The following is a 14,997-nucleotide window of genomic DNA, read 5'->3' on the forward strand; positions in this document are numbered from 1 at the left end:
CAGAGCAATGGTCTCAAGTTGCAGTGGGGCAGGTCTAGGTTGGATATTAGGAAAAACATTTTCACTAGGAGGATGGTGAAGCACTGGAATGGATTACCTAGGGAGGTGGTGGAATCTCCTTCCTTAGAGGTTTTTAAGGTCAAGCTTGACAAAGCCTTGGCTGGGATGATTTAGTTGGGAATTGGTCCTGCTTTGAGCAGGGGATTGGACTAGATGACCTCCTGAGATCCCTTCCAACCCTGATAGTCTAAGATTCTATGATTCTATGAAATCTGAACAGAAGCTTGCCTATTTTGCAAAACAAGAAACAGATTCCTGGGCAGGTGGCAAATTAAACAAAGCAAAACAGCTGTTTTTCCATTTAGGCAGCTAATTTCCCTGTTTTTCAAATAGACCCAGAAATTTCATATTTTCACTTTTAAAAAAATCTGACATACTATGTTTGCCAATAAACAAAATAAGCAGAATACAGTACTTGCCTTATTCATCCACTTTCCTGGGCTTTTCATCAGTTTGGCTGCATAGCTTAATTTTTTAACAAAAAATAAATTTTAAAATAGCCAGTTTTATTGCCTATTGCAGTAAACAACCAGTACTTTCTACTAAGTCTGTGAATGGGTCAAAACACCTGTTCAATTTATGAAACTATGAATAATTGGGCTGACTGCTGAAAAGCCATTTAGTATTTTACTTTAAAAGTGTCTGCTTTTTTCAGAGAGATTCTTCAATATCCCCCATGTAAAATACAGGGCATACCTGCTAAGTATATAGAATCTTTCAAAACAAAAGAAATTTTCTAAGTAGATAAGTCTTTATTCCTGTCTGTATAGCTATGTATGAACTATAGATTAAGAGACAGAAGTTCTGTAAATGAGGTACATTCAGACCAGCAGTTATGCTTCCAGGAGAGTCCTGACCCCACTTCCATAGTTATGGAGCTGACTAGTGTCATGACAACAAAGCTAGCTACACATCTGTCCCCTCATTGGGTCTCACTGAGTGCACCCACTCAGATGTCAGGCCTTGTGCCTTCACTTCTCCTGGGGTGGAATCTCACAATTCTTCTGTGTTAGACAGAGTCCTGGGCTACAGCACCCTGTGGCTCAACTGTGCTTACCCAGCCGGTCCAACTGGCTTCGGTAACTGTGGTTCTTCCCTGGGGGAGTCTGTGATCAACAGTAAATACAGTGACACCAAACTGCCTTCTTAAAACAAAGTATTGTCATCGGTGGGAACAAAGCAAAGCTGAAACTTGTCACATATCTGTCTTACCATCCCCCTTGAAAGCCTAGATCTCCAAGCAGGTGTCTGTGTTAGTCTGTTCCCCAGGGAACAGCTCATTGACAATTGTATTCCTTCCCTCCAGAATCCCTATTTTAACTATTTAAGTGCTCTTGATCTGTATGCCCCCAACACTGGCAAAACAAGTCTTGTAACTTGGCTGGCAACTAGAAGTAACATCTTCACAGCTTAATGTGAAGCTCCCTGATGTGTTTACTGAGAGGTTGCTCATTTGGAGCCATTGTGTTTCCCTCTTACTTGTTTACTAACATCCTTGCTACTAAACTAAACCAATATGTGTACAATAAATATTCCAATACCCCAATATACCATTCTGTAGCTATCCCAATAACCAGGTCACATATAGCATTCATAAATTATTGCAGATCAGCCCCACATCCTTCACAACTAGACATAGTGGATATAATAGATTTCCACTGCGTGTAAGCGGGGACCAGATGCTGGAGGTATACATGCCACAGAGCCCTTCTGAATGACAGTGTTGCCCCTTTTTGATCCTAGCAGCTAGCAAAAGTTTGGGACCTTGCAGGTTGTTCCATTTGGGAGTTGAAAGTGATGACTGAAAAGAAAATATTGCACTCCATCTTGTTTAATTACAAGGAATGTTCAAAGTCCAGCTTCTCTGAATGCAGAAGGAATGAAAAACAAGGGAAAGCTTCTTTGCTTACAGCCCACGTCTCTTTAGCTAGCACCCCCAGCCAGATGCTTTCTCTTGGCTTCTCCCAGGGTCACACCATGCTTACAGGCTGCTGCTTGACTTTCTTGGCCTCTGAGTCTCCTTCAGTTTCTTGGTTCCCCCCAACACACACACACACACACACACACACACACCCCACTAGACTTTTTTTTTACACCCACAGACATACTCACCCACTTGGTCACAAAAAAACACCCAGTGAAACACTCTGCCTGCACACTTCAATAAACTACTTATCAACAAACATTCCTAATAATCTATCATAATACACTTCTTATCAAAAGGTACCCAAATTCCAAGTTCTCTTTCAGTGTCAGTTTGTTGACTCTTTTCTTCCCTCCTTCCATTCTGATTAGCAAAAACTGCAAGCATGCAACTAGCATATGACCTTGTCTCCAGAAGCCCTGCTTATTCAAATTAACCCTTACCTCTGTGGTGTTCAATTTGTTTCATTCATGGTGGGTGAATGCACACAATATGCTTGCAATTAACTTGATCAATATCTGGGGTACACATACTGCTCAAATCTGGGGCAACATTGTACCCATTTAAAGAATGCCTCTGCAGTCAGGACAGAGCCTCCATTACAAGTTTGTGGACCCTCACTCCATGGTTGTATGATTTATTGCTTGCTGTGTTGCTATGAGGATGTCTCCGAGACCACTCTCTTCATACTTTTTTCCCAAATACAGCCAGAAATGTCTGTGCTATGTGGAAACCACCCATTCTTGAGACTGTTTTCTGAAATTCCTCCGGGTACATTGACTGGATCTCTTTGGACTTACAATATACAGCCTCATCAAAGGTCAACATGTAATTTTGCCCATGTATCCAAGACATCTTGCTGACTTCTTCTCTACAGTGCAAACTCTAATCCATTCAGCGGGTCATGCTGGCAGCACTGGACAGTATCCAACAGATGTCACTGTTGGTATGATGATGAAATCGTCACATTAAAAAGCTGTCCATCCTGGTACTTGCTGAGAATTCCCCTTTTCAAACTCAACATCAAATAGCTTGTTTGGGCAGCATCTTAGAACTATCCATTGCAGATCGGCTTGTCAGCAAGCCTCCACATCAACATACTGATTACTTTTTACTTTTCCCACAAGATTAGAGGTAAGGGTCTATCATGAGACTTGTACTTCAGTATGTCTTGGCACATGGCAGAAGTTTCAAGTCATTGTGTTTGCAGTGCTGTTTCCTGCGTTTGAACCTTCCAGAACTGAGGGAGTCTGACAGTGATATCTAGCCAAAATGAAAACATCTTTTGTACATGTTTTATAGCTGTAATACATGAAATACGCTCCCCCCGCACCCAGAAATCACACTGGGTATGTGGTTCATAAATTACACATATAGACAAAACAACATGCAGAGAATATATTTAAAGTACATTTTCCATAACAAAATCAATATAGAATGAAATCAGTATATAATTGTACGCATGTTAAAGGAGAGACGTTACTTTGAGTTTTTCAAGAAATATGGGACAGCAGTATGACATGATTTACAAAAGCATCCATAATTCTAAAAGAATATGCATAATATCCATAATATCACATCACATCACTCTTTGGGGCTTAAGCCTTCCATAAAAATGTGTCAACCCTATTCTGTGGAGGCTGGGGGGGATGCTACAAATTTAAACAGTTTTCCATTTGGGCCACCAGACTGCTACAGCAGTTCTGAGATTGCAGTAGCTGGCACAGTTTGATTATATAAAGTGCAACAAGTTAAGTCCCATCTTCAGTTTTACATATGGCTTTTACCTGAGTTGAGCTGAAGTCAAATATTTAGATTTAAGGCAAAAAAGGAGTAATTAATATTCAAAATATCAGAAGCCTGAACCATCATCATTGCTAATACATATGAGAGCTAACAACAGAAGTGCCTGTTATTCACAATACCACTTTCTTAGTGGAGTCTGCCCAGTGCTTCAAAATCAGTCTGTTCAGCTGTAATGAGGAGGGACAAAGAGTGAGTGGTCAGATGCAGCATTAACTGGGATCAGAACCTGTGTACTAAGGATGTAATGGAGTGGAAAACTAAGATTATTCTGCAAATTGTAGACCTTGGCTTGCAGCTGATGCTCCCTCTCCAGGGTAGCTATACAGTTAAAGCAGGCTTCATTAACACTGGAACACATCATTTGCATCTAATGGGGATTAATGACTCTTTGAAATTAAATATTATGGAATGTGCAGACTTTTTGTTCAAGCCAACATCTCGCATCAAAACTGCAAACTTAATTGAGTGCAGGAAATTAGGACAAAATATTCTTTGTTACAGTCCCTTTTTTTCGGAATTATGTACATTATAATTATTTGCCAATAAGCTTTTTAATAAATGTCTTTCCTCTCCACCTGTGAAAATGGAAGACTTAGCTGGGGAATCTGATCATTCTTGTTCTTTTCAGAAAGTGGTATGGAACTATTTATTGCATTGGTGTTTTTATTTGCTAGTAAAGCATCAGCTATCGGCTATGGGTTACACAAATAAGAATGAAGATAAGATCCCTGCAGTTTATGCCAAATCTGCCAACTATAGGTTCTTGCACCTTCCGGGGAAGCTTCTGGTACTGGCCACTTTCTGAGACAAGATACTGGATGGACTCTGCATCTGATCCAGTATGGCAATTCCTATATTCCAGAAGAAATCACATTATGAGCAGACATGATGAAGAAATGTGAATGGGTCAGACAAAAAACAGTGTGTTTGACCCACAATTCTTGTTGCTCTCCTCTGGGTATTCTTCCCCCATTAAGGTTGCACAAAGTCACCCAAAATGAGAACTTTGAAAGTTAAGGTTCCCACAGTAGCATTAACTTAGCCACATTGCACAAACCCCGGTGCCAACTCTGTCCACGTATCTGTTCAAGGGACACCATCATAGGACCTAACCACATCAGCCACACCATCCAGGGCTCGTTCACCTGCACATCTACCAATGTGATATATGCCATCATGTGCCAGCAATGCCCCTCTGCCATGTACGTTGACCAAACCGGACAGTCTCTATGCAAAAGAATAAATGGACACAAATCTGACATCAGGAATCATAACATTCAAAAACCAGTAGGAGAACACTTCACTGGTCACTCGCTGGTGACTCAATAACAGACGTCAAAGTGGCAATTCTTCAACAAAAAAACTTCAAAAACGGACTCCAACGTGAAGCTGCAGAACTGGAATTAATTTGCAAACTGAATATCATCAGATTAAGCCTGAATAAATATTGGGAGTGGTTGGGTCATTACAAAACCTAAAGTTAATTTCCCCAATACTAATTTCTCCCTACTGTTACTCACATCTTCTTGTCAACTGTCTGGGACACTCTCTTTCTACTTCAAAAGTTATTTTTCCTCTCTTGGTATCCTGCTGTTAATTGATTTATCTCATTAGACTGACCTAACACTTGGTAAAGCAACCCCCATTCTTTCATGTATTTATACCTGCTCCTGTATTTTTTACTTCATACATCTGATGAAGTAGGTTTTAGCCCATGAAAGCTTATGCCCAAATAAATTTGTTAATCTCTAAGGTGCCATAAGGACTCCTCATTTTGTTTTGTTTTTATTATTATTATTTATTTGTTTCTGATACAGACTAACACTGTTACCACTGAAAGCAATCCTAAAGCACTGTGCCTTTGCACTCTCTCTTTGGATTCAAGGTGTGCTGTTATATAGATGCATAGAGTCTGGTACACAATCAGTAGTAGTAAGCTTGAAAAATTGCATACTTTTGTAAGAAAACAGCAATTTCCATTACATTACCTTCTGGAAGACTGAGTGTCTTGAAGCAATTGCTTAATGGCTGTTTTTAACATGAGAAAACAGTATGTGTTGTATATTGAAAAACTGCAAGCATCCTCTTGGACTTTCCTAACAAACATTTAACTTTCATATAATACTGAAAAGAGTAAGCAATCAGTGCTACAGTCTAAGCGCCTTCCAAAGTGGTAGCTTCGTGAGCAGTTCTGCAGAAACACACAGACTAAATTTCAATGGTACTTGTAAACTGTACATTGGGAGAAACGATCTTTGGATTTTCTGGTTCCAAATTTAAGCAAAGCACTTTAAGTACGTTCTTTATTTTAAACATGAGTAATCCCATCCCTATTCAGCAAAGCACTTAAGCATGTGCTTAAATCCCACTGACTTCAGTGGGATTTAGACACCTGTTGAATATTTAGCTCACTAGGGATGGGATTATTGATGTGCTTAAGGTTAAACACATCTTTGCTGAAATGGAGATTTATCCCATGTGAGCACACTTTATAGATCTGGATTAAAATGTAACACTGTGCAGTGCACTTATCTAATGCAATGCAAGTGCTGAGATATTTGAACTGGTATTTAGATGCTTTATTGTTTAACAAATTTTCAACAAGCTTGATGTGTGGCATCTGAAATGAGTGGTGGTGTTTCAGTATTGTATATGTTATGACATATGCATGTGAATTATTTGTTCAAAATGATATTCATATTGCCTCCTCAAAACCCACAACACTTTAATTGTACCTAAAATGCGGAGGTCATTGCAGCTCTGTACATGAACACATTTTGCTTATTGTTAAGATCACCTAGTTTGGAAGCTTTTTCAAACAGGGATTGTCATATTATAAGTAGGCTTGGCAGAATTAAATTTTTATATACTTTTGAGGAAAAATACCAATGTTTATTTTAAGCATTTTTTTCTATTTTTATCTATTTACATTTTCACAGTTGTGGAAAATCATTGGGGAGCTCAGACAATATTTTAAGGATAGTAGATGTTGAGATTCAAACCGTTAAAGCACTATAATTGTTAAAACACAATCTGCCAACATCAGATTTCAAAAGAAACAAAGTTCCTTAAATCAGACTCTTAAGTTCTCAAGCAGCATTTTTCTTACTTTGACTTTCTTTATGGAAGATATTGTTGAAAATATTTTTGTCCGTCTGTGTGTGTATGGTGAAATTGATGTTTAGTGACATTTACCAATAAAAATCTAATCCTTCTAAGTCTAAATAAGTGTTTATATAGTGTCTAGCAACAATGAGGTGGGTAGGCAGTGCTGTCAAACAAATAATTATTAGTATCTTTTTTATAGTTTATTACCCATAAACATTTTGTATGGAAAAGTAAGAGACACAGAGTGGATCAATGTTCTTTATCTCATTTCACCTTTGTTTTTATTTGAGTTTATTTATTTCAGTATAAATAGTAAAACCACTAGTTGATTTTTTTAAGGATGGCATATCTGACTCATTAAATAGCTTAGGTGTTTCCTAGAGAAAAGATACACTTTGGCTACTGCAAATTATTCATTTTTTTTAGGCTTTCATTTATTGATCAGTAGCTTAACATTTATCAGCTGTAACATTGCCACTTTGTGGAGTGACATATTAGAGGTCAAACTAATGCACCAAGTGATTTTTTGTTAGTTTACACTTCTCTGCTGGATAATTATTTACCTTTTGCATCTGCTTTGGAGAACCAGGACAGCACTCTGGCATTCATCCTTACCCACAGCTGCTGAACAAAAGTAATGATACAAAAAGTGCCACTATCACATCTTTTGTATACCAGAGCAGAGAATTTGATGGTGATATGGGTGTTTCCTTCTCTCATTGTACCATCAATGGCTTGAAAGTCAGATAGATTTCACAGATGTCTCCTCTTCCGTTACTGAATGAAGGATGATAATGGCCAATGACATCAATGGGACTTCTTAAGCACATGCTAAAAATTAAGCAAATTCGTAGGTGCTTTGCTGAATAAGAATAAGAGTAGAGCTGGATGACAAATTTTAAATTTAAAAACATCGTCAAAATTTGCAAAACAAATCTGGGAGAACTTTTCCAAATTTTCATCCATCTCTAGATGAGATTAAGGGCATCTGGTTATTTTTAATGAAGTAAAAATTCATTAATGTATTGGCTCCTTCTTGTAAAAAAAAATAAAATAAAACAATTGTCTCTGTAATGGTAAAGTTCTTTTGCAGATCATATTTCTGGCTTGCAATGATACATAGCTTCAGAGTTAGTTTACAGGGTAATCCCTACTTAATGTTGTTCTTCCTGTACCATGCAGAAAAATAGGCAAACAACTATTATGTAACAGGGTGATATTCACCCCTTGCGTGGAGGCCAACCAGAAGGCCCGTGCACAACTTAAGTTCCACTTAAGCCCTCAGGGACTCAAGGCAGAAAAATCCTTAATAAAGGATTAACTTTAACTTAATAAAGTTCCCACAACCAAATATGGAAGGGGAGACTTTTCCATGGCTTAGTAGCATAAAGAGAAACGCCCATCAGTAATGTGTAATAAAGTAACAGGGATTGTTGCACTGAGCAAAACGTCAGAAACTGCCAGTTACTGGCTCTTGCTTTTATTTATAATTATATTTTACCTAAGCAGAGTTGTCTGTCAAGTTTTATTTCAGTTCAGTAAGACATCACCCTACCATAAGTGCAAAATTTTCTAAAATGGAATCAAAGAATGATGTTCAAAGTCAAAAGACAGATATCTCGCCAAGTCTAAATAATGACTTGGCAACTATATAATATGTTATATAATGGCAAAAAATCCTTCCATCTTTGTTTGGTATGGACTTCTTCTTCCACAGAAAGCTAAACTTGCAGGGCAGATTAATAAGGTTCAGTAGGTGAACCTGTAAAATTATACCTGCAGCAGCCCACATTTCTACCCACAACTAAGCATGTATATGCCTAGAAAATGTGATGCTTTTTGAGTACAGCCAGAAGACAAGCATTTTTGCAGGCACAACTGGAGCTGTCTTCAAAAATTTGTTAGAGTTTTGCCACTTTTACTGCTGTGCTGAGCCATGAAGGTGAAAGTGAGTGGGTGAAAATATGCATGTTATACTACACTAAACATGTTATACGGATCAATTTACACAAAATAACAGATATTTCCACTAGACCTGTTGCCTCAAATGCATTCTGTAGAGGTTTATTTTAGATCTTATCCTGTAGAAATAACATTGGATATAGGGTAGGGTTTCTCAGCCCATGGATTGGGACCCAGAAATGGGTCACAAGAATGTTTCAAAGAGTCTCATGGCAGCTCCTCTGGCTTCTGTCCCATAGGGCTGGCTGGGCTCGCCTCTCTACTCCAGGCACAGCAACCTTAGAGGTCCCAGCACCACTCAGATTTGGCCAAGCTGTCATGATGACAGGAGCCTGGGTAGGCCAAATTTAAGTGAGTGGCACTGCAACCCCCTGAGCCAGGTCACAACTCCACTCACACAAATTTAGTCCAGTCATGGGGGCAGGGCCAATCTGAGTGGCACAGCAACTCTGGAGGTTGCAACACCCAGAACAGAGAGCCAAGGCCAGCCAGCCCCACAGCACACTAGTTGCCACTGTAGGGTGAGTGTCAGGCAGGACTCAACCGAAACCACCAGAGCCTCCACCCTCAGGCTATTTACTGGGTCATAACAGGCCATAAATATTTATAAAGAGGTCCTGAGCCCAAAAAGGTTAAGAACCACTGTTGTAAGTGGCTGTCGCCTTTACCTATCAGAAGAATAAATGCATTCTGGAGACACTTTATAGTAAAGTAATAATTAGGTTGTATTTTTAGACTCCAAGTTTCTTTTGGACAGGGACTATTATTTGCTCTATGTTTCGTAGAGTATCTAGCTGATCAGGGCCCCAATAAGATTTTCCTCTTTCCTTTTCAATAGTCTGGCTTCATCTTTTACATTATTTATTTATTTATTTAGCTTAGTTTTTCTTTTATAAGTGAAATTACATTTTTTCCTGTTTTCATCTTTAATGCTGTGACAGACGAGGATTTCATTCCTTTTTCTTTGTCTCCTAGGAAACTGATCTCATGACTTTTAACATTTCGATGCACCGTTCCTGGTGGCGAGAGCATGGGCCAGGCTGCATACGGAGAGTGGTACGCCCTTCAGCCCCTGGGATCCTAGACGATTACTCCTACGTCTCTGTGACGGGCTGCATCATTGACTTCCAGTATCTCGAGGTCATTCACAGCGCCATCCAAATATTACTGTCTGTAAGTTTCTATTTTCAGTTATCATCAGATTTTACCACTCCTATACTCTTCTTTATTATGCAGGTCACATGCTATCATTTCTTTTTACTGAGTGGATGGTTTCAGTAACTGACCAATAACAGTACAGATTTTAAATTGCATAGTTGACTATAAAACTTGCCATTTGAAATGTACACTGCTCTCATATGCTCATATTTCATAACAGCCCTACATTGGGAACATGAGTGGTTCATAGCCCTAATTCTGGCCCTTTGTATGGAAGTGAATTTCATCCATAGCAATTAATGCTCACTCATTAGAACATGTGCAGAAAGGGAACACTTCATCCAGGTCTGAATATAAATCTATTTTAGAAAGTAAATAGCTTCCTAATGCAAACAAAGAACTGAAAAAAGGTCAGGGAAATTGTAGTAATTAGAGTACTATTATATCTTTTTTTATGACATTCTGTATCCTTCTGTGGGAATCTGGGGTATCCAAACATTTTACCTTGGTGGGCTATTTACTGCAGTTACTATAATTACCGTACCAGCCTGAAACTGAACACCATTTAATATAATAATATTATTGTGCCATCAGGAGAAGCCTATTGTCTATTAGATACTGCAGCTTGTTCTGCTACTGGACTCTGGACATTTGCACTGCTGAAACTAAAAGGGCCATTGGGGGAAGAGGGAGAATGGGACCTATTTTCTCAGGAGCAGTAGAAGAGATTTTGTTTATTTAGTTGAAAATTGCTCGCAAAATATAATAATCATAGTTTTGTACAAGATCTTGGTTTATGTGTGTGTAGGAGGGTGTTGGAGTGGACAGAAATAGATTACAGCTACTGAGCAAAAAAGAGAGATGATCCTGTGAAATTGTTTATGATAAAGTAGAATTAAAATGCCATATTTAAGAAAGAAAGAATTTTTTTTCTGGCAGCTAGTTCTACAAGTGGAATGTGCCTTTCTGGAGCTTGCAATATGGTTAAATTTCATAACAACTTTATGTAGCAATAGTAGTGCAACAAACCTTTTTATAATGTAACAACAATTTTATTGGCACAACAAATCATTTCATCATGCTAACTCTGGTGCAAAGAAATGGGAAGGTAAACACTTTTATTTGATAGGGAGTTAGATTATCTGTAACTTGAAATCCCTCAAGGGGTAAATACTGCATACCAGTCCAGGCAGATATTTCTGCTTTTCAATAGACCTCTGCTTTTCGAAGGTTCCTTTTACTTAAATATTTTAACTTGTATATAAGAAGGAACGGTTTTATATGCACAAGATAGTGCATCTATGACTATATTAGACCCTGCTTACCTCATTCCTTTACCTCTAGTGCAGTGCAATCACCTGTGATGCTTGCAGTATATGCATTAGAGTAGTCATCATTAAAGAGTCATCTTCTGCAAACAGTTACTAGGCCAGAGTAATTTAAGGTGTGAACCTGATGCTGAGGATTCATTGATATCAATGGGAATTGCAAGTACTCAGCATCTCTCAGGATTAGGTTCTTTTTCCTATTCTAACTATAGGGAAATCCAGTCATATTTTAGAGTAGTATGGTAACTGCTATAAAGGATGACTTTTAAAAGGGAACCTTGGTAGTATTACACAACAATATATTATTCTGTGTACAGTGCATGGTAAATTTCCAATTGATGAACACATCCTTATACACAGTGCCTTTAATTTTTAAAAAGTGAGGCATGTTCTCTGTGCTGAGAGCTGGATTTTGCAGGGAACAAATGCTGGTTGCATAAGTGGCAGCAGCTTTAAGCACATCTGTGGCCCATAAACTCTTTTTGGGGGGTTATTTGGAGATAGATGTTCTTACACAAAACTGGAAATGCTAAATGGGGAGTGGGAACTGGCTTTCATAAGACAATCTCTGAAGTCCGTAGAGAGTCTTCCATTGACTTCAGTGGGCTCTGCACTAGACTCAGAATGAGCCATTTTATATGGACATTAGGAAAAACTTCCTAACTGTCAGAGTGGTTAAGCACTGGAATAAATTGCCTAGGGAGGTTGTGGAATCTCCATCATTGGGGATTTTTAAGAGCAGGTTGGACAAACACCAGTCAGGGATGGTCTAGTTAATACTTAGCCCTGCCATGAATGCAGGGGACTGGACTAGATGACCTCTCAAGGTCCCTTCCAGTTCTATGATTCTATGATTCTGTGATATACTCAGGGCCGGCTCCAGACCCCAGCGCGACAAGCACGCGCGTGGGGCGGCAGTTGTCGTGAGGGGCAGCAGATTGGGCCGGCGGACCTGCCGCAGGCATGACTGCAGACGGTTCGCTGGCTGCGCGGCTCCGGTGGACCTCCCGCAGGCATGACTGCGGCAGCTCAACCGGAGCCGCCGGACCAGCCAACCGTCCGCAGCTGCGGGAGGTCCAGCTGAGCCGCGCGACTAGCGGACCCTCACCGGTCAAGCCAGCGGGAGGTCTGCTGCTCCCGGGGCTCCGGGGCGTCTCCCGCGCATGACTGCTTGGGGCGGCCGAATATGTAGAGCCGGCCCTGGATATACTGTATGTATATACACCAATCTAATATTTAAAAATGTTTCCTTATGGTTCTAATCTCCTCTCTTCTTGACATGGAGGAGAAGGCAATATTTTTACATGACACCCAGTGATACCAGTGAAATTTTCTGACCACACAATGTCAAGTAATCAATGTTGGACTGACCTCATGGATTGTTATTCTTGTTAATATCACTTCTGGACAAGAGCTACTTCCAGTAAAAAATGAAATTTGAGATGACAGTGCATATTAATTTACAAGTATTCTATGTAGGTTCTTATACCGTGCTCATCACTGTAGTATCTGAGCTTCTTCCAGCAATGCATTAAGTGATGTGACTAATACCTGATGCGTGGTTTGTTCTTTCATTCTCCCCTCCCTGAGGGGGAGGGTATTGTATATGCAGTAGAAGGTTTTCCTTTTGCTACTGGTTCTTGTTGTCTTTTGTTTTTGTTTTGTTTTTTAATGTACACACTGCTTTGTCTTAATAATAGAGAAGGCAAGGGCAAAGACATGTGCCTTGCATGTGGAGTGGAAGTTGATGACGTTTGTGAATGTCCTTAGATCCTGGGGAAGATCATTCCACAGTATCTAACCAATGCTCCAAGTTCTCTGGTCACCACACAGACAAGCTTTACCTTTATCATAGTGGTGTAGAGTTGTGATGCTCAATGTGACAATGCCTAAGTACCTTTATGAATCTAGGCCATAGCTCCCGTTAATATGAAAACTGCAGCCCCTGTGAATCATGCTGAAGTTATACTCAGGGATGTTTCCAGCCCATATATTATTTTGTAAGAAAATACATTGAAATAAACTTCTTGTTGCCCTCCTGATTATTAAAGTCACTTATTATCTTATTATTATCTTTTAATTTTTTAGTCCGATTTACACATTTAAACAAAGACAGACAATCTTAAAATAGAATTAAATCCTGAAACGTTAATTCTTGGCATTCTTAAATCCAAACACAGGGTTCTTCAAAAGCACTCTTAGAATATGTCTACACAGCAGCTGATGGTGTGATTCTCAGCACAGGTGGACATACCTGTGTTGGCACTGCAGCAGCTCTGACCAGTCACCCGAGTACAGTCCCATCTGACCGCTGGGTACGTACTCAGCTGGCTAGCCTCAGCAGCTGACTGTGTGGCTCCAGCCACAGCCACTCTGCTATTTTTAAGTGTTAGCTTGATTAGCGGTAGCAAGTGTCCAGTGCTTGAATTACCAGGTGGGGTTGGTGGGACCGAGCCCCTTTACTACACTACCTCATATCTATTTTATGGCCCCCTTACTTCTCAATACGGCTTAAATTAAAGTAAGTCACTTCATATTCAGATCCCCCCTACTTTTTCCCCATAATTTGAGCATTGTGTATGTGTCTGTCTACCTGGCCTGAGAATCACACCTCCCAGCTGCTGTGTAACCCTCAAGGTATGTCTACACTGCACTGGGGGAGGTGTGGTTGCAGCACAGGTAGACGTACCCAAACTAGATCAAAGCTAGATTGAGTAACAATAGCAGTGAAGCCTCAGCAGCCTGGGCAGTATGAACTCAAGGTCCTGGGTGGGTGGGGCTAGCCCATGTAGTCACCCATGTTGCAGCTTCACTGCTATTGTTACTCAAGTTAGCTTGGACTTGGCTAGATTCACACTAGCTTGGGTATATCTGCACATGCTGCAATCACACCTCCCAACTGCGGCGTAGACACACCCTGAATTAAACAGTTCTGCTCCCCTAAAGTCAATGAGAGTTATACCACTGACTTCAATGGGAGCAGGGTTAGCCCAGTGCAGAATGCTTTGGAAAATCCTACCTTTACTGTTCATAGACATGTCATCCAAGCACCTGCAGAGTCTAACAATTTTCATTAACTACTTAACTGAATATTTCAATGTTTTGTTGGTTCATCCATGAACATGTAATCATCTCTCTCAGAAAGATAATCATTTCCTCTTGTTTTATCACACAACTATCTGCTCTCATGGCCATTTTTCTTCTGAATGTACAAAATGTCACTTCCATAAGAAAATGATAAACAACATGATCTGATTACATTAGTTCTGGAAATCTGTTGCTTCTCTCCCTCAGCAGTATATCATGGTAACCCAACGCAATTGCCTTACTTTATGAATGATTTCTGCCTCGCTGCTTTCAGAGAATCTGTCAAAAATTGATTATTTAATATTACAATGAATTATGACATTTGGTGGATTTAAATACTATTTCATCAGAGAAATGGAATTTAATTAGAAACCATATTCTGCACAACAGCCATTAAAATGGAGGATCCGAGATTCATGTAAATAATTAATCAAAACAAACATGATTGTCAAGTTACAACAAGAGATTAAAAGCAAGACAATAAATGATTCTGGAAAAATAGTTGCTTAATGAAGTTCAGATTGTTGACATGGTCATCATCCTGAGCCATAGATTCAAATACAT

The 14,997-nt window shown here is 39.5% G+C and overlaps 1 protein-coding gene across 3 annotated transcripts in view; it reads left to right on the forward strand.

Moving 5' to 3' along the window:
• NKAIN3 (sodium/potassium transporting ATPase interacting 3) overlaps positions 1-14,997 on the forward strand; it is a 508,687-nt gene that overhangs the window by 367,592 nt on the left and 126,098 nt on the right. For all 3 annotated transcript variants that reach the window (XM_039521592.1, XM_039521590.1, XM_039521591.1), the window contains exon 4: positions 9,836-10,033. In XM_039521592.1, coding sequence (XP_039377526.1) covers positions 9,836-10,033 — 198 coding nt within the window. The remainder of the gene's footprint in view (positions 1-9,835; positions 10,034-14,997) is intronic.

This window comes from Mauremys reevesii, linkage group 2 (assembly GCF_016161935.1).
Source record: "Mauremys reevesii isolate NIE-2019 linkage group 2, ASM1616193v1, whole genome shotgun sequence".
Taxonomy (NCBI): domain Eukaryota; kingdom Metazoa; phylum Chordata; order Testudines; family Geoemydidae; genus Mauremys; species Mauremys reevesii.